General features: G+C 40.3%; 1 protein-coding gene across 1 annotated transcript in view; it reads left to right on the top strand.

Moving 5' to 3' along the window:
- LOC139463588 (uncharacterized) overlaps nucleotides 1–5,689 on the top strand; it is a 67,637-nt gene extending 61,948 nt beyond the window's left edge. Inside the window, exons 44-49 of the mRNA XM_071244860.1 lie at nucleotides 89–105; nucleotides 772–904; nucleotides 3,609–3,838; nucleotides 4,493–4,569; nucleotides 5,007–5,057; nucleotides 5,648–5,689. Of these exons, the coding sequence (XP_071100961.1) occupies nucleotides 89–105; nucleotides 772–904; nucleotides 3,609–3,838; nucleotides 4,493–4,569; nucleotides 5,007–5,057; nucleotides 5,648–5,689 (550 nt within the window). The remainder of the gene's footprint in view (nucleotides 1–88; nucleotides 106–771; nucleotides 905–3,608; nucleotides 3,839–4,492; nucleotides 4,570–5,006; nucleotides 5,058–5,647) is intronic.
- The last annotated feature ends 16,643 nt before the right edge of the window (nucleotides 5,690–22,332 follow it).

Here is a 22,332-nt window from a genome sequence, read left to right on the forward strand (position 1 = left end):
ACAAGGTGTTCAGAATGCTGACTTTACTGGTTAATAGGGTGATAATATCTTATAACACTTACAGAGACATATTGTGATACACTTTCAGGGATCAGACTGATGAAGGTGAGTATTTATAGGACCAATTTCTTTAACAGCCACATTTTCAATTCAATACATTAAAATTAAAAATAATTTTGATCCAAATGATAAGTTTTAGGACAATATTGCAGTTTGTCAATAAATTCTTACCCTAGAATTCTGCCAAATTTGATCTGACCTTTCAGTATAATAAATGTACATAGTCTATTTTTATTCTATATCATATTTTACTAAGAGGATACAGATTTGCCTTTTTATGGACTGCACAGTGTCCTGCATTTGGCATACATCCATTCGTCATTACTACACATCTAGAATGGACAAGGCAGTTATGTATGTAAGCTAGGATTATATCCTGCCTTAATATTATCCCGGGGTAAGTTTTACTCTAGAGTATAGTATAGGATAGGATTAAACACACTGGAATGGGTTTAAATTCACAAGTGAGAATCATCCTGTCACTAGGGAATTTCATCCCCGGGATAAAAAATAGGGTAGGATAATATTCAATCTTACATGTACAACTATGTAATAAGATATCACAAGGTCTTCTCAATCTTGAATATTTGTTTAGATTTAGATATAATTTTTTTGTACATCTTTTGTCCACCACATGAAAATTCCATATATATGTACTAATTTGTAGCATCACAACATAAATAGTATTGGTTAAACTGGAAATGATTTCAGCTGGTTCTGGTGTGAGGATGCTTGTGGTGGTGGGTGTGACCGTCCCCACCGTTCTGGTACTGGTGGTCTGTCTCACCGTCCTCCTCTACTGCTGCTGCTGGAGACAGAGGAAGGAGACACCAGCTCCACCAGAGTGAGTTTCAGAGCTCTAGATAAGCATTTTGTTATTTGGGTATTGCAATTTGCATTTATCAGTGTGTTTGTTGCACAAGCTTTTCCGAATGTAACTATCGGTAAGTGAATTCGGCAATTGGCTGATACACAATCATGTTATCTAACAGTTGTAATATACGCAATCATTTTATCTAATAGTTGTAATATACGCGCTCATTATATTTCAATAGCGTATTTATAGTTTTTGCTTCGTATTTGATATCCTAGGATTTTATTTGTCCGTGTATTTCTGTTTATTTAATGCTTATTTTACACAAATACACAGCTTATCTCTCGCTCCGAGTTAACTATTTTCATTCATTTGTGTATTCATCATCCTGGTAAAGTCATTCCAGAATTCATTATGGAAGACATTCAGAGGAATATACCAAATATGACACGTTGCTTGTCAACATGATAGGCGATGCTATCCCTGACAATGACCTTTCAGCTAGTTTTCACGCCTCCTTACTGACTGCTAACTGTAATGGATCGGGTGGTCCGGCTTGGTGACAGCTTGGTGTCGTAATGCAATGACTTGGATCATTGCTTATGATACTTATGATACTGTTCACTGGATTGTCTGGTCCAGGTTGTTTGCAGGTTGAAGTTGTATGGCAGGAGTATTGCTGGGTGCGGTGTTAGGCAACAAACAATCATTTACCTTTTTATCCCCCTGACATATAATGACGGGGGGGATATAGCCATCAGTATGTCTGTCTGTCCGTCCATCTGTCTGTAAAATCATTGTTTGTCTGGAGCATATTTCCTAAACTGTACAACCTAGTTTCACAAAGCTTGGTACACTTACCAATCAGGCTCAGTAGTAGTGCCTTTTGCTATGTAGAGATTTGTAAAAAAAATTATTTTTGTCATTTCCATTGAAATATAATGAACTTAGGAAATTTGAGGATAGTGCTCTTGTCCGGAGCATATTTCCTAAACCATAAACCTAGCTTCCCAAAACTTGGTACACTTAACAATCAGGCTCAGTAGAAGTGCCTTTTGCTATTTAAACATTTTTAGAATTTTATATTTTTGTCGTTTCCATGGAAATATTATGAACTTAGGAAATTTGAGGGTAGTGCTCTTGTCCGGACCACATCTCCTGAACCATACAACTTAGCTTCTCAAAAGTTTTTACACCTATCAAGCAGGTAATGTAGTAGTGCCTTTGCTATTTACTGATTTTTTCTTTTTTTTCTTTTTTCAATTTAAATTGAAAATTGATGAACTTAGGGTAATGTCCTCGTCTGGAGCATATCTTCTAAACCATGCGACAGAGATTCACCAAACTTTATGCACATATCAATCATGTTCACTAGTAGTGCAGTTTGTTTTTTATAGATTTTAATCTTTTTAATTTGTAGCCCCTGTTATTTGAGATCATCAGAAAGTGAGCTACATGAACCAATATTTAAAATGACCTTCATTATAATTCTGGTTTTGGCATCAAGGAAAAAGATTTCCTTGCCAATCAAAATACATTTGAAGGTACACACAGTTTACCGACATGCCACGTCAGGGGGATATGTCGTCTTCGGATGACTCTTGTTTAAAATGTCAGGTGTTACCAGTGAGGCAGGACATGCTTACCCCTGTCACGAACACCTGATGTCATCACTGACTTCCAGTGATCTGTTCGTATCGTTGTCATCACTCTTCTGCCTTTTGTGCTAAATGTCTTCTGGTTGGGCAGATAATTGAGACTGATTATTCTTAACGTTTTATGTTGGTTTCTCATTAGTTCCTTCCATCCATCCATTTCACGAATAATTCTTACTCACCAGACTATATACTTGTTGTAAGAGGCAACTAAATGGACAGATGGTTGATTAATATGTCATTGTACCCCAGTGCTGTGGAGTGTTGTTCACAATATCAATCACTGGTTTGTCTTGTCCAGACTTCATTATTTGCAGGCTGTCATTGTCTAGCTGGAATATTGAATAGTGCAGCAAGATCTTGCACACTAATAACACAATTCATTACCCTTTCCTTATATCATGGGCACTTATATGAAAATTATGTTGGCTCACATCATAATGGTATATTTAATTATCTCTCGTTTAACTTATTGCAGTGATTTCTGATAAAATTACCAGCATCTCTTATTTTGAGTGAGCGAGTAAGTTGTGTTTAATGACACTTTGAACAGTATTCCAGTTATATCATGGCGTGTCAGCTTAATGTGGGAGGAAAGGCCGAAGTGATGCAGGTCTCAGATGTTTACCACCTTGGTGAAACCAGGAGCACGTGCTGAATCACCTAGAAATCTGGGAGAAACGGGATTTGAACCCACGATCACAGGGTATTCTTCTGCATGCCCAAGGGACAGAACTCTGCACAGCAAATTGCAGTGCCTTAAATAATGATGCTTGGCCTTGTCTGTCTATCAGTCCTTGAACCTCATTATTTTCCTTCTGCCCAGCGCTTACATAAATGCTACAACCCTAAATGAAGCAAGTCTAGATTTTATACAGGTCTGAATATCCCATTTCACTGGGGCTCCTTTTCAATTTAAATGGAGTTTTTTTGTTTCTATCCCAATTACCGGTATATATTTTCAGAGACTTAGCATTAGTCTTTTCATCCATATTATGTTGGATTGGGAGACCAATGTCAACAAGAAACATTCCCTATTGTGCAAAAGTTGAGACATTCATTGATGTTATCTGTTTTAGTGACAACCAAGCCTTTAGAAGTGCCTTCACTGGTAATCTACCAACCAAGGGAAACTTTGGTGCTTCTCGCTACATGATGTACTCCCCACACACACTCTCCGAGGCCGGGTCCCAGGACAGCGGGGAGAGTAGTATCCGACACAAGTCATGGCGTAATGTTCCTCCAAGACAAGATGTTCCAGATTCATGTTCCCGTGAGGGTAATGCGTTCCCCTCCCACCCCATCACAGGTATGTGTACAAACCAGTTATACAGTAAAGAATTTTGTGGTAATTTGTGAAATATTCATCTGTTGATTGTCACAAACTTTTACAATTTTTACATCATATTTGACAAGATATGGTAAATGATGCTGAAATTTTGCTTGCATGTTCAGATAAAGGAGGTCCCCACTGTTATAAAGTGTAACTGTCCAGATGAAGCATGTTGCATTGTATATGATGCTTTACAGGTCAACGTTTCGTAGTGTAACTGTCCAGATAAAGGAGGTCCCACTGTATATCACCTTATTCAGATCAATGTTTTGTTGTGTACCTGTCCAGAAAAAGGAGGTTCCACTGTATATCACCTTATTCAGACCAATGTTTTGTTGTGTCACTGTCCAGATAAAGGAGGTTCCACTGTATATCACCTCATTCAGACCAATGTTTTGTTGTGTAACTGTCCAGATAAAGGAGGTTCCACTGTATATCACCTTATTCAGATCAATGTTTTTTTTGTGTAACTGTCCAGAAAAAGGAGGTTCCCCTTTATATCACCTTATTCAGACCAATGTTTTGTTGTGTAACTGTCCAGTTAAAGGAGGTTCTACTGTATGTCATCTTGTACAGAAAACTGTTATGTAACTCCCAGATAAAAGAGCTTTGGCTGTAACCCTTTTTCAGCAGGACAGGGAAATGAGCGATCCAACTTTTCTTGGGAGAATATGTTCAACAAGATGGACCCCTTCGGGAAAGGCCAGGTGAGGATCTCCATGCATAGACAATACATGGTAAAAAACAACTGAAGAACTGTACTGTATGCTGTGATTTATACAGTGGCCTTTCATGTGTATGAGCAGATAAACATTAAGGATGGTCATGTTTGAAGACTAACATATCAAGTTCACAAATCATATAAAATTATCAATTATCAAGCCTAATACGGTTAGAGTGAATCACAAACACAGTCTACACAAAATGACAAAAGTATTTGAGTCAACAAATCTAAACCTGTCCGTTGTCTTAATTTCAGTTAAAAAAATTTTCTCTTTTGCATCAAGTATTTGATGAACCATTCAGAACACATTCTTTTTATTAGAGTCTGGCTAGGCCTGGCTTTGGATTAGCTGAGAAATCTTGAACTGACAATATACCAGTACTGCAATCTGACTTACAGTGTATATTGCCTTATTTCCAGTTTGCAGTGCCAAGACCATTATACCAGAAACCACCAGAAAGAAGATTGAAGGTAAATGCATTTATATTTCGGAAGAAGATGATTACTGATGGTGGTTAGGGATCTCATATTACAACATTAAGCTAAATGGGAGTGAGTGAGTGTGTTGGGTTTAACGCCGCTTTTGACAGTATTCCAGTTATATCGCAGCATGTCAGCTTAATTTGGGAGGAAAGCCTGAAGTGATGCAGGTCTCAGACATTTACCACTTCGGTGAAACCAACGAGCACGGGTATGGTGCTGACAAACCTTGAAACATAATTGGTGCGAACCGGGATTCGAACCTACAATCATATGTTTCTGGCGTGCCCAAGGGACGTAAGCTAAAAGGGCTACATGAGACACTCAGCACAGGTGGGAAATTTAACATAGGCGAAATTGATCATGAAAAGATTCCTTCATTACATCATTTAAGATGTCAGAGCACAAGGCATGCCATGAGCCAGTCTATATGAGGATTCCAAAAGGAAGTCTAGAAGGGGATTAGTGAGTGAATGTTGTTTTATGCCACACTCAGTTGTATCTGCTATATCACAGCAGCCTTTAAATAATCAAGTCTGGACCACACAAACTAGTGGTTGATGTAATGTTCAATGTCCCAGGTTGTCATGGCAGTCAACAAAATCACCAAGTCTGACCCCTGATCAATTTAAGTTACCTTTTATGACAAGCATAGGTTATTTTGAACCAGTTCTACTCCAGAATCTTAAAGTGGGGTAGCAGATAAGAAATTGAGCTTAAGATGTATAATTGTTTATAAAGGTGACGTAAACACTTTGAATAATAATCAGAGCCAGTCTGGGTTTTGAACCATCACCAGCAGATCCTGGCATGACTAAGGAAGGCCACTTTACAAAGTGACTTGCAGCTCTTTCTCAGACCACTGGGCCACCTGTGCCCTACAACCAACAAAACAATATATTATTATTTATTAATACTCAACGACAACACATTCGCCAGCCAAACATCAAATAAAGCCAGGAAAAATGAAAAAAAGGTTGTTAACCTTTTGTAAACATTTTTGGAATATCATAAAAGTCAGATATCTGATGCTGGCAGAAAACAATCTACTCTGACCAGCTGTTATGATATATTTCATACACAGAGTAACGGAACAGAAAAATTGTATTACAATGTATTGTGAACACTGCAATGCATTATGACAGTCTGAAATATGACATATATTATTTCAATATTTAATATGGGAGATGATCATGTTACACTTTTCACAATAAATAATGAAATTTTGACGTTTTGCTTTTATTGCAATTCTTTTACTTCATTTCAGCATGGTCGCCGTCAAACCAATTCTGCTGCCTAGAAACAGCCTTCTGTTGAAACTGTTTGGGTGAATATATGCCCAGTGTCTTGTTCTGTTGGGATAAAACAGTAGTATCAGCATCAAAGGTGTACATTATCTACATGCACCAGAGGACTCATTGGATATATATAAACACTTATTCATATACTGCAGATTAACCAAAGCACATTGTATACAATTATTCAATCTTATACACCCCCACCATGGAAACAGTCATAATCTCGTTTCCGATTCTCTAGAATAACATGCACAAAGTTGTCACAGTGCATCCCACATGTGTAAGGCGACTAATGGGATCGGGCCATCAGGCTCGCTGACATGGTTGATACATGTCATCGATCCCAATTGCGTGGATTGATGCTCGTGATGTCAATCACTGGATTGTCTGGTCCACACTCAATTATTTACAGACCACTGTCATACAGCTGGAGTGTGGTGTTAAACAACAAACAAAAACAAAGAGAGAAACTGTGAGCTTACTACTGACGTAATAAGCGCCCACGGCGATATTTGCTAATATATTGGCTCGTGAACAATCCCAATTAGCACCCTTTCTGATTGATCAATGTACACAATACTTATTTATTCGCGTATAATACACACTCATGTGTTAAATGCACCCTTAATCATGGGCAATTAAATTCTGGAAAAATATATCTTGTATATAAACATTTCAGGCTGTCAGCATAAACCACGGAATTTATCTTTCAACTCTATTTTTTTCGACAAAATAATATTCTAATAAGAGCCCCCTATTTCAAAGTTTCAGAGCGCCCCGGCACTTATTACGTCGAAGACAGTAATGCAGTATAGAGATTCAGCAGTAAGCCAATGCATCAGAATTCAGTAGTGAACAAAGAGATGGCTTGTAGTTATAACCTTTTTTAATTCATTCTTTTACTCCAGTACGATATCTATGCTTGAAGATGTCCCAAGCCCTCCATGGGAGTTTTTTTCGGGTGAACTTTTTAACCTGCCAACACATTAACATTAACTATATTGTCTTACTTCACGAAGTGCATCAGATCAGGTGAGCACCTTGATGAAAAACATGAAAATATTTGGGAAATATCTGTTGATGCTGAGTTAGCGGTACACATGCTTTGCAAATCTTTGCAAATCTTGCAAATCTTGCTCTCTTGTTAATTTTGTTATACAATTTTGATTGGATTTTGCATAGAGTCGTTAGTCCAGTCAAAACCCAACTACATAATTCCAGCCTGGTTCGGCAGGGTGGAAAATGGATTTTTATAGTCAGTTAACTCCCTTGCCTCAGGAAGATGACCTGCCAGTTAATGGTGAGAATTCATAATTATCGATTAAAGCAAGAAAAGCTTTCCGAGAGGCACATTTGAAAGCAAGGGCAGTTCCGAGTGAATAATAATAATGGTGTTCCCTGGCATTTACAACCAAAAGGGAGTACAATCACAGGAATATTTGTGTTCTGTGTTGGTTTTCTTCTGGTATTTAAAGATTGAAATTTCAGAATCGAGGTGGTAAAGAAATTAAGCCAAATTGTTTTAAAAAGCTGACATCTGATAGGTTCAAGAACCCACACACCTCCTTTTAGATTGGCATGTCAAAGGTCATTCAGGGTTCACCTGACAGGACCTTCAATGGAGGTGTCCTTAGATCTTTTAATTGAGAGGTTTTGTACATCCGAGTAAACATTGATTTTGATGAAATTGAAGCTACTGGCTCTCTAGTGATGGATATTGATTTTTTTCACCTTGTTGACTGGCTCAGCAATCTAAATCAAGGCGAGGCTCATTTAAACTATATTTGCAGCAAATATATAGTATGAACAAGGAAATCTGATTCACTTGGTATTTATATACAAAAAAGTTCTTGGAACACTTATATTTGGCGAAATGCAAAGAAATGTCAAACATCATCGTGACGGGTAACAAACACTAGTTGACATCGCTAGAGGAACCTGAAAGTGATCCAGCCAGGAATAAATGTGAGATCTTCTACCCTGTGTATAGGGCAACCCCCTACATACCACACTAGTTGTAGGTACGAAACACTCGCCTTTTGATGGTGATATACTGTATACTATGTACTTTTATTAGATTTTCTGAAGTAGAGAGGTATGTTTTCTTCTACAGATGAGCCTCCCCTATATCTTACCAAAGTGTTGAAATAAATTAATATTTGCTCAAAACTGTACAAAGCATGGATGTAAAAGGTCATAGTGTCGGAAACCAATGCTGAATAGTGCCCCATTCCATAAAATGATCAGAGCACTAAGTCGTAAGTCTTTGTTAAAGCAAGGGAGTTGCGATCATCTTAGCACTAAGATAATTTGTGGAACCGGCTCAGGTCACAAAACACATTTCTATCCTTCTCTGTACATTAAAACATCTGTTCGATTTTTCCATACATTCAGTCAAATATCACTCAAAATGACGTTCTTTTGCCTTTCAATATGCCCTATTCTGTTTGGCTTCTTGGTAAATGGTGTAGAGGTTCACATATACAAATGTTATTGTACTTGGATTTGTATGTACTTGGTTGGATTGTATGTTGTGTTGTGGTTGTCTTGACATATCATACAATTGCATATATTGCTCCACTTTGCCACACCAGGATCTGCTGATCAGACAAGATCTTTTACTCTGTTACGATACTTCTCTGCATGAAGATCTGAGGACGCTTGTGAAGAAGGTAGCGTCAGGTGAACTTTTCCATTAAAAAATGAAGCCTATAGAATGAGCGAAGCATTCAAACCATCATATCTGATTTGTGTATCTCGAAAATAAACTTAATCAACCTGTTCTGAATGTAAATGATAAAGGCCATGTCGTTATACTGTTACGGATATTTTACGCAACCTGTCCTTTCTAAGCACCAGCGCATCTACACACTAAAGAATACTTGTGAAGATCCAGGTTAGAATAGATGTTCAGCAACCCATGGTTACCGTAAGAGTTGACTTTGCTTTTTGTAAGAGAGGACTAACGGGATTGGGTGATCAGGCTTGCTGACTTGGTTGATGCATGTCATTGTGTCCAAATTGCATAGATCAATGGTCATGATGTCAATCACTGGATTGTCTGGTCCAGACTCAGTTATTTACAGACCGCCTTCGTATAGCTGGAATATTGCTGAGTGCTGTGTTAAACAACAGATAAACAAAACACCCTGAGGAATAACCTGTTGTGGAGACTGAGCACACAAGTTCATAAAAATGTCCCAATAAATATTCATTACCATTTTCAGTACATCGACTTCTGAGAAGACTTTGTTCTCTTGTAAGCCGATTTCCTTGAATTAATTATTATTAAAAAGTTCACTGTTATTTTAATATCTGTTAGTTTTTTGGTATATATTTGTTATCTAATCCACATGTCGATGTGGTACTTCATGAGCAAATGTATACCAGTATACTCAGTTACTAATTTTCAATGTGAAGCAATTTTCATGATGACAAAGTGTTACTGCTGTGATAGCACACAAAGAGGTTACAGTCAGTCAGGGACAGCCTCCGTGGTCTAGTGGTAGAGCATCCACCCGGAGAGCGGAAGGTCCGGGGTTCGATCCCTGGTCGCGTAATTCAAAAATATCAAAAGATTGTACTTGTTGGTACCCTGTCTGGCGCTCGGCATTAAGGGGCTAAAACAAGTACTGGTCGGCTCGGAGTCAGTATACTGTGTCTGAGTGGGGTATTCATGTTAAACTGCGGCATGGTATCTCAGTGAGCTAGTACTATAAATTGGCATCAGTCCGTACTAGTACAAGCAGCCACACACACACACATACACGTGCATGCACATCGCTATATAAGTACAATAATCTTGGACGCGACGTTAAAGCGAATTTCACCTCACCTACAGTCAGTCAAGCAGTTATTTTGCATAATAACAGTATTCTCGTTTCCATGTAAGGAAAAGACTGTAAGTGAGTATGGTTTTAAGCCGCTTTAAGCAATATTCCAGCACTATATGTCTGGAGACACCAGAAATGGGCTTCATACATTTTTCCCATGTGACCACTAGGCTACCCACAACCCCATCGCCCCAGCCTAGAGTGACACAGATGTTGACCATTTAGTGAAACCCATGAGGACATATGGTACTGACAAACAAAGGATCTTAATCAGGGATTTGAACCCTTGATCTGCAGATCCTTGCACAACCAAGGGATACAACTCTGCATAGGGAATGAGCCATCCCTGGGAGAGAAGTGAATTCACTGATTGGAATAAATGTTTATGCAGCTTGCATTCACGTTGACCAAAAGCAATAAATGACAAGTCGGATATTGGGAATTATTTTCCTAGTGTAGTAATATCATTTGCAAGAGCGGATCCAGCATTTTTAAAAGGGAGGGGTCCAAAATATATGCCTACTACATACTACATTTGGTTTTCAAAAGGTGTGTGCAGGGGGGTGGGGGTGGGGGGTGGGGGAGATTCTCCAAATCATCTAATATTGACTTAAGATTGACTTAATGACTCCATGATAAGAAGACTAAAATAATAAATTATTATTCTTTAATCTCAGGTAAGGCATACTACAACCAAGCAACCTATTTATATTTTGCATCTCACTGCTTATCAAACTGGGTTGGACAACAGCCTTGTTTTATTAGTCGCGTCTCTAGGTTTGTAAGAGAAGGAAAAATGAAATGTGAGGACATTCAGTTCACCGGCTACATTTAACATAGAGTTGTGGCACATGAACACATGTATGGCACAGATGTCACAGACCAGGTGAAGTTAAGCAACCTTGGGGCAGATTAGTTGGATGGGCGACCCCAGTTGGCAGCTTGGCTCCTGAGAGTTTCTAGGTCTTAGGTCCTGCCCCACACTGAAGGAGATGTAGCACATGTGGTGTCTCCTTGGGCAAGTGACTTTGTTGAAATGTGCCTCTGTACCCCAAAGACAGGAAGGATGAGGAACAAAACTCTCGTCATGGGCAGATACAGAGGGGGTCCATGGGGTCTCTCTCCCCTTCCTTCCCCCCCACTTTTGAAAGCCAAATGTAGTCAAGGCCATAGTTACTTTTTTTGACAGGGGGTCCAAATAAGATTATTCATTTCTTTTTCAAGTTAACTTTCACAAGGAAAAATGTTTTCTATAAAAAATCCAAGGGGGCAACTGCCCACCCTGCCCCCCGGCTGACTACGGCACTGGTAGTGTGTTGTACCTCTCTTTTCCCCCTTGCCCCCATCACTGAGGGAGGATTTAGATATTTTGGAATCCTCCCTTGCTGAGTCAGAACAGAGACCATATGATAGATGGTCTCTGGTCAGAAGTTGTTTAGCTGTGTGACCTGACTAGATTGTGTGCACCTAGATTTTGAATGAGTGGGTGATCTGTATTCCAAGACAGTATTTCGGTCATATTGTAACTATGAATGGGCAGAGGGCGTGAGTATGTGTTGTGAATTGTCTGCCACTAATTGACACAGGGTCTCTGGTATGACGTGTTCAGATTAAGGTTGAAGCCCCAGATGACAAGAAGTCTGTGTACACTTTAGTGAAACCCACATGCACAGGGATGAAATGTTAAGCCAAGGGGCGTGAGTATGTGTTGTGAATTGTCTGCCACTAATTGACACAGGTTCTCTGGTATGACGTGTTCAGATTAAGGTTGAAGCCCCAGATGACAAGAAGTCTGTGTACACTTTAGTGAAACCCACATGCACAGGGATGAAATGTTAAGCCAAGGGGCGTGAGTATGTGTTGTGAATTGTCTGCCACTAATTGACACAGGGTATATGGTCTCTGGTATGACGTGTTCAGATTAAGGTTGAAGCCCCAGATGACAAGAAGTCTGTGTACACTTTAGTGAAACCCACATGCACAGGGATGAAATGTTAAGCCAAAGTTTTAAGTGAGGTGAATCTAGGATTCAAACCCAAAACTAGCAAATCCTGTCAGCTAATGGACACAACTCTGCTTATAACCTTTTCGTGTTAACACAGCTGTGTGCCCAAGCTTTAATTCATTTGTAAGACCAAGGTTTTACAGTTACATTTTTAAAACTGGCCTCTTGATCTGAATCTATTATGTTGATTTTTGATTGGTTAAAAGTCACAATTTTTGTCACATGGAAATTCCATGATGTGAATAAACCTGCAATGTCACATATCATGTTCAGTTATGTAACCCACTGAGCCACCAGGGCAGGTGATGAAAAGGTGTTCAATCTTAAATGTCAGGACTTCAGTTGTGTGCATGCTGCACATGGTCTTTCGCGCGCTTTTTTTTTATACCATGATGCACTGTATCATTTCACTATTAAGGTATGACCCATGAAGATCCGAGGTAGAATAAGGTCTTCAGTAACCCATGCTTGCCACAAAAGGCGACTATGCTTGTCATAAGAGGCTACTAACAGGATAGGGTGGTCAGGATCGCTGACTTGGTTGATGCATGTCATCTGTCCCAATTGTGTGGATCGATGCTTATGATGTCAATCACTGGACTGTATGGTCCAGACTCGATTATTTACAGACCGCCATCATATAGCTGATATATTGCTGAGTGCTATTAAGGTATCCTGATATCTTTCTGGTATTTTTTGCATTTAGACAGTTTATAAGTTGGATAAAACCTACTGACAGAGAATGCAAGCCAGGGGGCATAGGGATATTGGAGAGGACCGAATTCTCACGTTTCCCAGGCAAAGGCATTAACTGACTATAAAAGGCCAGTTTCCACTTTTGTTGTCAGTGAACGCCATTGCCTCAGGAAGATGAATTCTGAAGCCTTTGGGACTTGACCTGTGACCAAATTTTTAAGTTTGTCATTATTCTCTACCACTACTACTACTACTACTACTACTACTACTACATTATATTTGAAAATGCGTTCATGTAACGGAAATAATCATGTCATCAAACAAAAAAATAATTAATTAATTATTATTTCTTCTCAATGTGAGCAGATACCATATGGTCTCTGATGTGAGGTTTTGTATGAAGGATCTTTAAAAGCTAATAAAAACTAATGAAGACGTCTCAAATAAAACTGGACTGTAAAGTAACCTGGTTGGCTGGACACACCATGGACCAGGGTTGCAGTCCCTACATAGACACAACCTGTGAAGACCTTTCTGATGTCCCCTGCTATGATATTACTGGAATATAGCTTGCTCCCTCCTTCACTCTCCCTCACTCACTGCTTGCTATCTCTCAGGGGCACGGGTGGCCCAGTCGTCTAAGGCGCCACGATTCACTGTGCAGAGTTGCTCGCTTGGGCACGCCAGAAACCTATGATTGTGGGTTCGAATCCCGGTTGACCCCCATTATGTTTCTAGGTTTGTCAGCACCATACCCGTGCTCGTGGGTTTCATCGAAGTGGTAAACGTCTGAGACCTGCATCACTTCGGGCTTTCCTCCCACATTAAGCTGACACGCCGTGATATAACTGGAATACTTTTAAAAGCAGCGTTAAACCCCTCACTCACTCTTGCTATCTCTCACTCACAAGTCGCCCGTCTGGCCGAGTGATTTCCACTACAGACTGTACAAGACGACTCAATACAATATTGGATCCTTTCTTCCAATGGTGTTATAAATACATGTGCACGTTGCTTTTGTTCAGGAATGACCTGCGACCGAGTCCCTTTTGACACTATAAGCTTTTGTATTTTAGAGAAAGCTGGATTTAGATATGTATCACTAAGTACGAAAGGCCACGTGTTTGCCCGCCTTCGTGTAGGAAAAACACGGGGATATTTGTCATTCATCTTGGCAGGATCGGCTGCGACGTCAGTTACGTAAATTAACCTTGCTAAGATAATTATATCTCTACCGTCGACATTAGTACAAGTGTTTACAGCAGACTTGGATCCAGGATTTTGAAAATGGCGGGAGCACATTTTTTCTCAAGGCACAAGGTGACTTGTCCGAGAGCTCAGTTACCATGTAAGGTGTCTTAAAGGAGATGCGTACGCACGCGCTCAAACACACACCGCCAATGTATAGAATACCGTCTGTGTACAATAGTGAAATTGTACCAGCCCTTTTGAAAAATGTGATTAACGATTGACAATATAAATATATCGAAGCTCTCGTAAAAGAATCATCAGAAGTGCGCGTGGCATCGTGTCTAGTGCACTCGGTCCTGCACGTTGGGCTTACACGCGGCTGTGCATGTGAGCGGACGGGATCTATAGGGTAGCATAACGGTAGTCGACACAGCGTGATCATTTGTAATCTTGGGATAGGTTTAGTGCGTGGGTGGTAATGACATCACAATACACAGAGTGTGACGTTTGTTTCCGCCACGTGCAGAATAAACTGTCGGAAAACCCCGTTTTAGAATTTATGGTGTGAAACAACCGCAAATGTAAACGTGACGTGCTGAAAGAGTGTGAAGTTGTGGTTGTGCTGATTCTTGGAAACAACACAAGATTTCGTGGCTGCACATAAAATATATTTATGTCCTGTATCCTAAGAGGCCGACGGCATAATTGGGTCATAAAATATCGTATATTTGTTTATGTGTAGCTACGTTTTCTGTAAACAAATTAACCTTTCAGAACAATTGGTATTTGTACGTAATTTAAATCTATTAAAGAGGGCGCTCTATAGGTTTAACGCTTCATTGCTTATTTTTCTTTGTGTGGACGTTGAAATTGGTGCAATTTCGGATCAAGTTGGCGGTGCATCATTGAATGAGCTCGATCATTAATGTGAGTGAATGTTGTTTAAAGCCATAATATTCAAGTATTGATTGAACGACCAGGTTCAAAGCTCTAAGACCGTTTCTGTATCTCAACAAACAAAATTAACTACCTCAGATGTTTAGCTGAGTGTTGTTTACAGTTGGCATTATTCCAATTTGTTACGGTGGTCCGTTCAGGACCAGACGCACCAGTGAGTGAAAGCAGGACAACAAATCTGTTCGGTGACACGGTCAGGTTTCCCTTAAAACACGGCCCCGTGAAGATTTCGGACAAGAATTGATATTCTGCAAATTAACCAATGCTTTTCGTAAGAGGCGACTAACGGATGGGGTGGTCAGGCACATGACCCAGTTGCTCATGATCTCAATCACTGGGTTGTCTAGAGCAGGTCGACTATTTACAGATCGCCGTCATTTTGCTGGAATGTTACTGAATGCGGCGTTAAACATGACTTACATACTCTCATAAAACCGATGCCGTTTACCCATGTGGAACCATGCATGTTATTTGCAAATGTGAGTGAGTTTGGTTTAACGCCGCTTTTAACACTGTTCCAGTTATATCACAGCGTGTCAGCTTAATGTGGGAGGAAGGCCCGAAGTGATGCAGGTCTCAGACGTTTACCACTTCGGTAAAACCCACGAACACGGGTATGGTGCTGACAAACCTAGAAACATAATCGGGGAGAACCGGGATTCGAACCGACAATCACAGGTTTCTGGCGTGCCCAAGGGACGCAACTCTGCACAGCGAATGGCGGTGTCCTAGACGAGTAGGCCACCCTTGCCCCCTTTGGAAATGTCTTCAGATAAGATCGTGGGTTCAAATTCCAAATTGGTCATTATTATGTTTCTAGGTTTGTCAGCACCAAACCCTGCTCGTGGTTAATAAACGTCCTACAACGCAGGCTTTCCTCCCCTGCCACACTGACGTTAAAGCGGCTTAAACCCAACTCACTCCTCCACTCGCAGTAATCATTAAACTTTCTGACATTACAGAAACACGACAGTTAAACTTTTCAGCTTTGCTGCATGCACGGAGAAGATCATGTTAACTTTAGTCGTATCTAAGGCGCCGTGATTCGCAGAGTTGCGTCCCTCAGGCACGCCAGAAACCAATGATTGTGGGTTCGAATCCCGGTTCGCCCCGATTATGTTTCTAGGTTTGTCAGCACCATACCCGTGCTCGTGGGTTTCGCCGAAGTGGTAAACGTCTGAGACCTGCATCACTTCGGGCTTTCCTCCCACATTAAGCTGGCACGCCGATTTAACTGGAATACTGTTAAAAGCGGCGCTAAACCCAACTCACTCTCTGAAACTGATATTATCGTCTTTACTGCGATGTAATGACACGGACGTCCAGAGTTATCTGCCGCTGTCGCTGCACGCCGAATCAGTTGATCTGGGCAAATCTCAATCGCTTAGTTAATTTATTGTATGTTCCTGCCCCTTATGTGGCCTTCCCCTGTTATGACGAAACAGTTATAGGGAACAAGTGTTACGTGAATACATTCTCAATATAAATCATGGCTGTATTTCCAATCCATGATATATATTTGTATATGTACGCATAGGACAATTCCGTTTGTTTTCCAATACTGTTAAGGGGCGGTGGGGTAGCCTGTAGTGATTAAAGCGTTCGCTCATCACGCCGAAAACCCGGGTTCGATGTGTGATACCCATTTCTGGTGTCCCCCGTAGTGATATTGCTGGAATATTGCTAAAAGCGGCGTAAAACCATACTCATTCCAATACTGTTTGGACTGAGTGAGTGAGTTGGGATGGCCCGGACTATATAGTACAAGCTCTCACACACGCACGCACGCACGCGCGTGCGTGCACGTCGCTGTATAATTGCAATAATCTTGAACGCTAATGTTAAAGTTAACTCCCATTTCCACTCACTGATGGAGCCTGCTGTCATCTAGCAATGAGTTAGTAGGGTTTTACGCTGCATTTTTCCATATCCCAACAATATTACGGTGGGGGACACCCGAAATGACCTTCACTCGGTAAATGCATGTGAAGATTCGAACCCGACACGTATTACGGAGACCAGCAAACACTTAAACCACATCCACCAGCCCTACAGACACATGGTTCACAGACGCGCCATGAAGGCAGAAAGATATTTTGAACGGTGTATTTTAATTTTCTCAAGTTCTTTTATAACTTATTTATACAAATAAATTCAAGGTCATCCCAACACGTTAGTTTTTTTGTCGATCGTGAAATCGACACTTATTCCGTGAGTGATTTAGAAATTAGAATCCGCTTTTCATAATTTATAGGTTAAATAATGAACAGCCTGTCTGAGAGCCAGATTGACATTTCATAATAAACGTTGGTATTAGTTTCCTGACTCCGTGCGAGTCGGAACATGTGGCCACTGTTGCAAACATGTTCAACACCACGTATGCATGATAATCACGCGAACCTATAGATTTATTAGGTTCGTGTGAAAATCAATACTGAATCAGAAACGAAATCAGTCAGACAATACATGTGAAATGCGTATTGTGTAGACATATTTTCGCTATACTATAAGATGATAAATACAGTACAGAAAGACAATTCACCATAAATGCGTAAGAAAAAAGGTCAAGTCGGCTGACAGCATTACGAGGACATGTATAATTGTTTGCACGTATGCATATATGCATGCATTCCTTTTGAATGAGGTTTGGGGATATCTACGAGCCTTCTTTGCCTTCCACACGGTTTCACGAATCGAAGTAGAGTCATCCTTTGCATTGGAGTTCGAGGATTTCTTGATTTTTTCTATTCAGAGAGGCTTCCCTGAGAGTGAGTGAATTTTGTTTTACGCCGCAAGAACAGTATTTCAGTTATGTCAGGGCGTGTCCGCTTGATGTGGGAGGAAAGCCCGAACTGATGCTGGTCTTGGAAGTTTATAACTTTGGTGAAACTCGCGAGCACGAGCATGGTGCTGTCAACCTCATGATCATTATCGCCGCGAATCTGTGATTCAAACCACAATAATTGGATCCGCCGAATGGACGCAAAACTGCACAGCGAAATATGGCGCTGTAGACCCACCACCCAGCCCTCTCGGGTTCTCAGGTACGGTGAATTGTTTATTCGGGTGTTAAACTCTGGATTTTCTGGTCCACTCTCTAATATATACAGACCGTCGCCTTATAGCTGGGATATTGCTGAGTGCGGCTTTAAACAAAACGCATGCACACACCACCACACGCGCACACAGGGACACACATCGCAACACAACTATCGGTAGCATTGTAAACATTTAAATCCCTCTCTCTCTCTCTCACACACACACACACACACACAGACACACAAAACAACGCCAAGTTTCAACAAGTTTAGTAATTTACGATGAGTTCGATAAGCAGAATGCACTGCGTGTATTCAATTATTAATTGGCGTGTAATATGATCGGTTTGTTTAGACTGGTTGCAGTGGTATACTCCGTACACGCACAGCTAATGCAGCGTCCCTTGAATCGATCTAGATGTCTAATGAAATCATCAATAGATAATGACTTTGCTGGGATACCTCATCCACGAACAGGTCTGATTTTTTCAACCATATGTCTTGGCTTCTGAAAGAAATGCCGGTTGTTGGCCTCTGGGCGCGCCCGCGTTCATTAGCAGTCGAGGATTGCTATCGGAAAACACATTTCTGTACTTTGATGTTGGAAGAGCTTTCAGTTTCCTTCATGAGGTATTATGCAATTGGCCCTCTTTGATATTTTTTTCTATAAATGTTAACTGACTCTTTTAACTGTCGTTGCCATAATATAAGAAACGGGTTTTTCATGCGGTTTACTCTTTGTCCTGTGTGTATCTATGCATGGTTATTTTGAGAACGTGAAAGCAAGTATAAAGAATAAATTTGTATTTTCTTGTCTTAAAGCAGACCGAAAGTATAAAGTGTTATTTCTGTTGGGGGTACGGGTATCCCTGTCATCCAAGGCGCCGCAATTCGCTCTGCAGAGTTGTGTCTCTTGGGCCCACCTGGAACCTATGATCGTGGGTTCAAATACCGGTTTGCCCCCATTATGTTCTAGGTTTGTCAGCACCACACCCGTGCTCATGGGTTTGACCAAAGTGGTAAACGTCTGAGACCTGCATCACTTCGGGCTTTCCTCCCACATTAAGCTGACAGGCCGTTATTAACTGGAATACTGTTAAAAGCAGCGATAAACCAAGCTCACTCACTCACTATTCCATTCGAGTGAGGTATCGATTTTATATGTACAGATACATACAGGATCTCATCACCAAAAACACAATTGGCAATTACAAATTCACTTCTTGTGGGTCTTGAACATAATGGTTAGACCACAACATCCGTGAAAATCCGGGTTAGAATTTAGCAACCCATTCTTGTCTTAAGAGGTTTAACGGGATCGTCTGGCCAGGCTCACTGACTTAGTTGATTCATGTCGTCGTATCCCAATTGCGTAGATCAATGCTCATGATGTCAATAACTGGATGTCTGGTCCAAAATGGCTTAGACCGCAGCTATAACCCTCGCTGTCACAATGTTAATATCCTAAATAGATGAGTGAGGTTTTAAGTGGTTTTGCCCTGTGTGTCGGATTGTCACTACGGAGACGAATTTCTGTTTTAGAAACTTTACAGAATCCATTCTTGCAATTTAAGGCGTCATTAATAATCGAGGATGTCATATCATATTGTTCTCAACAATGGAGCATGTGACGTCATATTAAGTCAACTGACCAATCATCAATGAATGTCTATATCACTCTATAGAAAAGTGAGTTCAATACACTATCAAAAAGTGCTTCTACACTCATTCGTTTAATACACTATCAAAAAGTGCTTCTACACTCATTCGTTCAATACACTCTATCAGAAAGTACTGCTACACTCATTCGTTCAATACACTATCAAAAAGTGCTTCTACACTCATTCGATCAATCCACTTTATCAGAAAGTACTGCTACTCCCAATTGTTCAATCCACTCTATCAGAAAGTGCTTCTACACTCATTCGATCAATCCACTTTATCAGAAAGTATTGCTACTCCCAATTGTTCAATCCACTCTATCAGAAAGTACTGCTACACTCATTCGATCAATCCACTTTATCAGAAAGTACTGCTACTCCCAATTGTTCAATCCACTCTATCAGAAAGTATTGCTACACTCATTCGTTCAATAGACTCTATTAGAATGTACCTACACTCATTCGTTCAATCCCCTCTATCAAAAAGTACTGCTACACTCATTCGTTCAATCCCCTCTATCAGAAAGTACTTCTACACTCATTCGTTCAATACACTCTATCAGAAAGTACTTCTACACTCATTCGTTCAATACACTCTATCAGAAAGTACTTCTACACTCATTCGTTCAATACACTCTATCAGAAAGTACTGCTACTCTCATTCGTTCAATACACTCTATCAGAATGTACTGCTACACATTCGTTCAATACACTCTATGAAATAGTGCTTCTACACTCATTCGTTCAATACACTCTATCAGAAAGTACTTCTACACTCATTCGTTCAATACACTATCAGAAAGTACTTCTACACTCATTCGTTCAATACACTCTATCAGAAAGTACTGCTACTCTCATTCGTTCAATACACTCTATCAGAAAGTACTGCTACTCCCATTCGTTCAATCCACTCTATGAAATAGTGCTTCTACCCTCATTCGTTCAATACACTCTATCAGAAAGTACTGCTACACTCATTCGTTCAATACACTATCAAAAAGTGCTTCTACACTCATTCGATCAATCCACTTTATCAGAAAGTACTGCTACTCCCATTCGTTCAATCCACTTTATCAGAAAGTACTGCTACTCCCATTCGTTCAATCCACTCTATCAGAAAGTACTGCTACACTCATTCGTTCAATAGACTCTATTAGAATGTACTGCTACACATTCGTTCAATACACTCTATGAAATAGTGCTTCTACACTCATTCGTTCAATACACTCTATCAAAAAGTACTGCTACACTCATTCGTTCAATACACTCTATGAAATAGTGCTTCTACCCTCATTCGTTCAATCCACTCTATTAGAAAGTACTGCTACACTCATTCGATCAATACACTTTATCGGAAAGTACTGCTACTCCCATTGGTTCAATCCACTCTATCAGAATGTACCTACACTGATTCGTTCAATCCACTCCATCAGAAAGTACTCCCTGCACTCATTCGTACAATCCCCTCTATCAAAAAGTACTGCAACACTCATTCGTACAATCCACTCTATGAAAAAGTACCTACACTCATTCGTCACACAAAGTTAACATCAGGTATATATCGCTTCAAGTGTCACACAGAGTTAACATCACGGTATATATCGCTTCAAGTGTCACACAGAGTTAACATCACGGTATATATCGCTTCAAGTATCACACAGAGTTAACATCACGGTATATATCGCTCCAGGGGTCACACAGAGTTGACATCAGGTATATATCACTTCAGGTGCCACCCAGAGTTAACATCACGGTATATATCACTTCAGGTGTCACACAAAGTTAACATCAGGTATATATCACTTCAGGTGTCACACAGAGTTGACATCGGGTATATATCACTTCAGGTGTCACACAAAGTTAACATCAGGTATATATCACTTCAGGTGTCACACAAAGTTAACATCACGGTATATATCGCCTCAAGTGTCACACAGTTAACATCAGGTATATATCACTTCAGGTGTCACACAGTGTTGGCATCACGTATATTTCACTTCAGGTGTCACACAGAGTCAACATCAGGTATATATCACTTCAGGTGCCACCCAGAGTTAACATCACGGTATATATCACTTCAGGTGTCACACAAAGTTAACATCAGGTATATATCACTTCAGGTGTCACACAGAGTTGACATCGGGTATATATCACTTCAGGTGTCACACAGTGTTGACATCAGGTATATTTCGCTTTAGGTGTCAGATCGAGTTAACGTCAGGTATATATCGCTGCAGAGTTAACATCACGGTATATATCGCTTCAGGTGTCACACGGAGTTAACATCAGGTATTTATCGCTTCAGATGTTAGATCGAGTTGACATCAGGTATATATCGCTTCAGGTGTCACACAGAGTTATTATCACGGTATATATCGCTTTAGGTGTCACGCGGAGTTAACATCCCGGTATATGTCGCTTTAGGTGTCACACAGAGTTAACATCAGGTATATATCGCTTTAGGTGTCACACAGAGTTAATATCAGGTATATATCGCTTTAGGTGTCACACAGAGTTAACATCACGGTATATATCGCTCCAGGTGTCACACAGAGTTAACGTCAGGTATATATCGCTTCAGGCGGCT

Source organism: Haliotis cracherodii, unplaced genomic scaffold (assembly GCF_022045235.1).
Source record: "Haliotis cracherodii isolate W230 unplaced genomic scaffold, xgHalCrac1.p SCAF_16, whole genome shotgun sequence".
Classification (NCBI taxonomy): Eukaryota; Metazoa; Mollusca; class Gastropoda; order Lepetellida; family Haliotidae; genus Haliotis; species Haliotis cracherodii.